This window comes from Saccopteryx leptura, chromosome 5 (assembly GCF_036850995.1).
Source record: "Saccopteryx leptura isolate mSacLep1 chromosome 5, mSacLep1_pri_phased_curated, whole genome shotgun sequence".
NCBI lineage: Eukaryota > Metazoa > Chordata > Mammalia > Chiroptera > Emballonuridae > Saccopteryx > Saccopteryx leptura.
This window is the reverse complement of record NC_089507.1, coordinates 30,378,244-30,383,787: the sequence shown is the minus strand read 5'-3', so window position 1 is coordinate 30,383,787 and position 5,544 is coordinate 30,378,244. Positions and strand designations below refer to the sequence as shown.

The 5,544-nt window shown below is 53.8% G+C and overlaps 1 protein-coding gene across 1 annotated transcript; it reads left to right on the top strand.

Moving 5' to 3' along the window:
* Positions 1–1,972: 1,972 nt before the first annotated feature.
* On the top strand, positions 1,973–4,826 carry PHOX2B (paired like homeobox 2B). Its single transcript, XM_066385200.1, has 3 exons — positions 1,973–2,295; positions 3,106–3,293; positions 4,256–4,826. Exons 1-3 carry the CDS (start codon positions 2,055–2,057, stop codon positions 4,769–4,771), a joined length of 945 nt encoding a protein of 314 aa, XP_066241297.1. The 5' UTR covers positions 1,973–2,054; the 3' UTR covers positions 4,772–4,826.
* Positions 4,827–5,544: the final 718 nt, after the last annotated feature.

Here is a 5,544-nt window from a genome sequence, read left to right as displayed (position 1 = left end):
GTGACCATAAAGAAAAACCATTTAGAGCGTTGCAATTTGTTTCCCGCCGCAGTAAAACCTTGTATACATTTATTTTCATTTCACCCCCGTGCACAAAAAAGTGCACACTGGTCACCAAGGGCCCTTCTTTATCAAATACGCATTGTACAACATACAACTGCAATAAAACTATCAGCCCTCCCCATAAAACTATCAGCAGGCTCCACGGCGGATCCGCTGGCTGCACTCGCGCCAGCAGCGCTTCCTCACGTCGGAAAGACGCGCCCTCACCTGAAACCAGCCTGAAACTCACCCAGCCGAGGAGCGCAGGGCTGGGGGGCCGCGGCCTCCGTTTAATCCATTACGGCGTCCGCTGCAGTTTAGTGCGCAATAAAACACGGTGGCAGCGGAGAGCGGGCGCCCATCCACTCCCCGGCACTAGCATCGAATTAAACCACTTAGTTTGGCAAACACTGAACGCCTAAATGCCCCTATAAAGACTTTATGAGTTTGTTACTTTAATTACTGACTTGTTACAGAGCACATAAAGGGGGTAATGAATGCAATAAAACTAATTATCTACACATTTAATTCATATAAAATATCCAGGGTTTGTTTACACCACACGGCAATTCAACTAAGCATTCCCCCTCTTGTCCACCGAGAGGAAGGATTTAATGAAATAGTTTCCCTTATTCTGCTAGCGCCTAACGAACCAAATGAAAATTACCCTCCGCTTAAATCATGGGGCCACTGAGGTCCACAAATCACCGCTTGCTTCTTTGTCTGTGCCTCGCTGCTAGCACCCAAGAGCCGGAGGAGTTGAGCAAGAAAAGTGCCCGACCTGGAACCTGGGCATTCAAGGGTGCTGATTTCGCTCGCCGCAGTCAGCGAACCTAACAGGCAAACAGCAACGCTTCGTTCGAAGCCTCGGGTCTGTGGGGGATCGTGGGCACCTGAAAGTGGAGGCGACAAAAGAGAGGGACAGCGCCGGAGAGGAGCGGAAGAGACACATTTGGGGGTATTTCAAGCCCACTTGCTAGTTATGGCATAATTTAAATGAACCGCCCAGAACCTCCAAACCAACAAAATGCAAGCCTCGCGCTAAGGCAGAAAGGCAGAACTGAGCCCAAAGAAGCCAGCGGTTGAAAATCCAGATGTTTTATATTCAAGAGCGTTGTTTTATTTTTTAAGCGACTGTGTAAGCTGAGTCTCTAGAAAAGCACATTAAACCGCGACAAGAAACGCAATTTATAAGATGCTCTCTCTTTTTTAACCCCCTCTACCAGGTGTATTCTAAAGAAATCGCTCATCGTTCACATAAACCCCCTTGGCCCACTTACTCTAGGTTACAGGGCGCCTGAGTCTTGCCAATGTCCCAGTCCTTTATAACATTTCATGCACTTCAGGGGGTAGGCTTGTTGTTAAATTGAGCGTGTAACGCTCTTACAAAACAGGTTTTCTATGACATCAAGGTTTCTTCTTCCTAACCGAGGGGGGGAAAAAAGAGGACGAAGAAGGGGGAAAACACACACACTATCTCAATTTATGCCTAAGGTATATGATCAGTTAAAAAAGCTTAAAAGCTCGGGGAAATTGGATCAGGGAGAATCGTCACCCAACTTTCATTATTTCCAAGTAGTGTGATTGAATTAAAGGGCAGGGAGCTGGTTAGAAGGGAGGATCAGGGGCTCGGTGCGTAATGGTGTGGTATTAAATTCTAATTAGAGATGCAGGAATCAATGATAGGGAGGTTGGACAGCTCAGTTCCCCAGTGCCAGCCCAATAGACGGATGAGTTATTGTCATGTAAAAAGCGCCAGCAATAAGACCAACCGCTTTGCTATTGTCCAAGTGGAAAGAGCCAAGTTTATTATGAGGACTATATGCTCTAGAGACCTCAGACAAGGCATCTCATAGGAGGCTTTTTCATAAAACTAGGCTCTGCTGGTAGTAAGGAGGCCAGTTTGGAGGCAGGCGTTGAGCTGTGCACATCTCCCCAACTCCAGCCACCTTCTCCATACCCATCTTTTTATTTCATTTTTCCACTTGGCTGAGCCATCCAGAGCCTTTTCAATGTATAAAATGGAATATTCTTACCTCAATTCCTCTGCCTACGAGTCCTGTATGGCTGGGATGGACACCTCCAGCCTGGCTTCAGCCTATGCTGACTTCAGTTCCTGCAGCCAGGCCAGTGGCTTCCAGTATAACCCGATCAGGACCACTTTTGGGGCCACGTCCGGCTGCCCGTCCCTCACGCCGGGATCCTGCAGCCTCGGCACCCTCAGGGACCACCAGAGCAGTCCGTACGCCGCAGGTAAGGACCGCCAGCTTTCTCAGTGGAGGAAGCTGCCTTTCCGCTCGTATATAGGAAGCCTTGATTGCATTTGAAAATGGAAATGTGTTTAGTATTTACCAAACGAAATTTGCTTACACAAATGAAAGAATTTATCACGTTAGAAGCGATTGCAGGGAGGGGTAATTCACTTACAGGGTTACACTATCCTAGTCACACCCGAACCGCCAACAAAATTATCTTAAGCTGCCAAAATGATAGGCATAATTTATTTACTTTGCGATGAGACGTAAAGCTTAGAAAATAATTAAATAACAAAGAGTAAAGCTCATTACTGGCAGTGTCTCTTTTTTAAAGAACCACAGCAGCTCACACCTCTCTGGCTGGTCATTTTTATGATTATTTCTTTAATTTATTATTATTATTTTGCAGCACTTTCCCCCAACTTTGGGGTTGGGTCAAGTTCTGAGAATTGAAAGTTCTAACAGTGAGAGTGTTTGGTAACTTCTTCCCTGGCTCTCTGATATTTCGACCGATGTTTTCGGACTTTTTTCCTCTCTTGTTTTTTTCCCCCCCTCATCAAAGCATTATCCCGCGTCCTGGCTCTCAGAGGTCTCAGTGCTCCGTTTCCACCCACCCAGAGGCGCTTGTGCCAGGAGGGACCTCGCCAAACCCCGGAGTTTGCGCCAGTTTCTGTGCATAACTAATTTACTCGGTTTTTCTCGGCAGTTTTTCTTGGCCACGCTCCCTCTCTGTTGTCCGTACATTCTGGCTCCACGGCCCGCTCGCTCCAGACCGTTTTGCTCACACTGTCCTCTCCGTTGTTTCCAGTTCCGTACAAACTCTTCACCGACCACGGCGGCCTCAACGAAAAGCGCAAGCAGAGGCGTATCCGCACCACGTTCACGAGCGCGCAGCTCAAAGAGCTGGAGAGGGTCTTCGCGGAGACGCACTACCCGGACATCTACACCCGGGAGGAGCTGGCCCTGAAGATCGACCTCACCGAGGCGCGAGTCCAGGTACGCGCTCCCGAAAACCACCCGGCCTGACAGCCTCGGCCCCGGAGCGGAGCGGTGGGCGAGGGAGCGGGAGGTACTCCCGAAGGCTCGGAACCCCAGGGCCTCTCTTGAGAAGGGCCCGTGGCTCGTGGCTGAACAGAGAGGTCAACTTTGAAGTGGCTGTGTGCGGGAGGAAGGGTTACGGTGCGTGCTCTTGATTATAAATAGTCACAGTTGCAAAGTGTTTTCCAACCGAGCCAGGGCTGCAGAAGCATTGGGGAAGTGCCCATGGGGGAGAGTGCTCGCGTATTATAAATATTTTTTGCTAAACGGCCGCCTAATTCTAGCGCTTTTAACTTGGAGCCATAGCAGATAGGTGCATTTTCCAGGGAACTATGACTTGCACTTGCATCAGGTTCGTAAAGTTGCTGTGACTCCATGAAGGTCAAGAACCAAGCCTTATTACTCTGACCTTTAGGGTCATGGCATCTCTGCTGGTGAGCCCCCCAGTGGAGGCGCAGCGCGCGTCAACGCAGGCTTCTCCGGGGCCAAAGGTCAGGGTGCGCCGCCAGCACCGAATCCAGAGACCCCTCCTCCTTCTATCAATTACGGCTTGTTTAACTGGAGACCTGAGGCCTAGGCGCCGTGAAGCGTTTGAAGTTGTTCAAGAAGTAGACTAAGCCAAGTTCCCCCAAAATAAGGGTTTCCATTTTAGGACCTTTCTGGGACCTGCGGCCTTTTTACTTCTGCGAGAAGCTATTTCCTTGGTATGCCCAAGTTACTCTAAGAAAATTTCTCCGAAGATGCACCGGCGACAAAGGGATGGGGGCAGACCTGGTGGGTTGGGTGTGCACGGGGGAGCCCGTGGCGCATGGATTTTAAAACAAGCTGAAGTGGAACGTGCAATTTCCTAACGCTTGCTTTTCCTTCCCATTTTTTTTCTTTCTCCCCGCTCTACCGCTTCTCCTCTCTTTCTGGGTCAGGTGTGGTTCCAGAACCGCCGCGCCAAGTTCCGCAAGCAGGAGCGCGCGGCGGCGGCCGCAGCGGCGGCGGCCAAGAACGGCTCCTCGGGAAAGAAGTCCGACTCCTCCCGGGACGACGAGAGCAAAGAGGCCAAGAGCACCGACCCGGACAGCACCGGGGGCCCGGGCCCCAACCCCAACCCCGCTCCCAGCTGCGGGGCCGGCGGCGGCGGCGGCGGCGGGCCCAGCCCGGCAGGAGCGCCCGGGGCGGCGGGGCCCGGGGGCGCGGGCGGCGAGCCCGGCAAGGGCGGCGCGGCGGCGGCGGCGGCGGCGGCAGCGGCAGCGGCGGCAGCAGCGGCGGCGGCGGCGGCCGGGGGCTTGGCTGCGGCCGGGGGCCCCGGACAAGGCTGGGCTCCCGGCCCCGGCCCCATCACCTCCATCCCGGATTCACTCGGGGGTCCCTTCGCCAGCGTCCTGTCCTCGCTCCAAAGACCCAACGGTGCCAAAGCCGCCTTGGTGAAGAGCAGCATGTTCTGATCTGGGGTTCGGCGGCGGCGGCGGCGGCGGCGGGCGTCCCGGGCCGGGGGGCGAGGGGGCGAGCGGGGAGGCCCGAGGCTACTGTCGTCGCCGCCGCCGTGGCTTTTTCTTTGAGAGCTGAAAGTAATCGCGATCAGAATAAAGAGAAAACGGCGTCGCCCCCATTTGAACCCCACTCTTACCCCCATCCTGAACCCCCAAACTAAACAAACTTCCCCGGCTGCGCGCCTGCCCCAGGGCCGCGCGGTGCGCGCAGGGCGGCCCGGACTCCGGGGCACTCTCAGGGGGCTGTGTCTGCGTGTCGTGTGTGTCTGTCTCTGGGAATGTGTGTCTGGGGCCCGAGCCGGTGACAGGAAAGGACTCAGTGGTTTGCTTAATAAAAGAGAAAAATAAACAAAAAATTTTCCCCAAATTAAAAAAAAAAAAAAAGGAAGGCAACAATCATTTTTCTAAAAAATAATAAATAAATAAGGGTTTGAAATCCAAGGGGAAAGAGTAAAGGAGGGGCAGGGGGGCGGGTGCAGCCGGCCCTGTCTGAGGGCTCCGTCTTGTGAACCCCGAGGCTGGCGCCCCCCTGACAGCACAGACGCCCTTGGGGCTCCTCCGCCGGGGAGACCAGGGAGCCCCCGGGCCCGCTCCCGTCCCCGTCCTGGGGGTCGGGCCGTTGCGCCGCGCGCTCCTCCAGAGCGTCGCCGCGGCCACGGTGACTCCTGCGCTCGCTTGCCTGTCCCACCTCGCCGAACACCATCCCGCCTCTAGCGCTTCGGAACCCC

Excerpts from the sequence above, each read along its gene's own strand:
- PHOX2B (XM_066385200.1), top strand. The coding sequence starts at position 2,055 with ATGTATAAAATGGAATATTCTTACCTCAATTCCTCTGCCTACGAGTCC. Across the intron at positions 2,296-3,105 it reads GAGCAGTCCGTACGCCGCAG|TTCCGTACAAACTCTTCACC; the intron begins GTAAGGACCGCC and ends CGTTGTTTCCAG. Across the intron at positions 3,294-4,255 it reads TCACCGAGGCGCGAGTCCAG|GTGTGGTTCCAGAACCGCCG; the intron begins GTACGCGCTCCC and ends TTTCTGGGTCAG.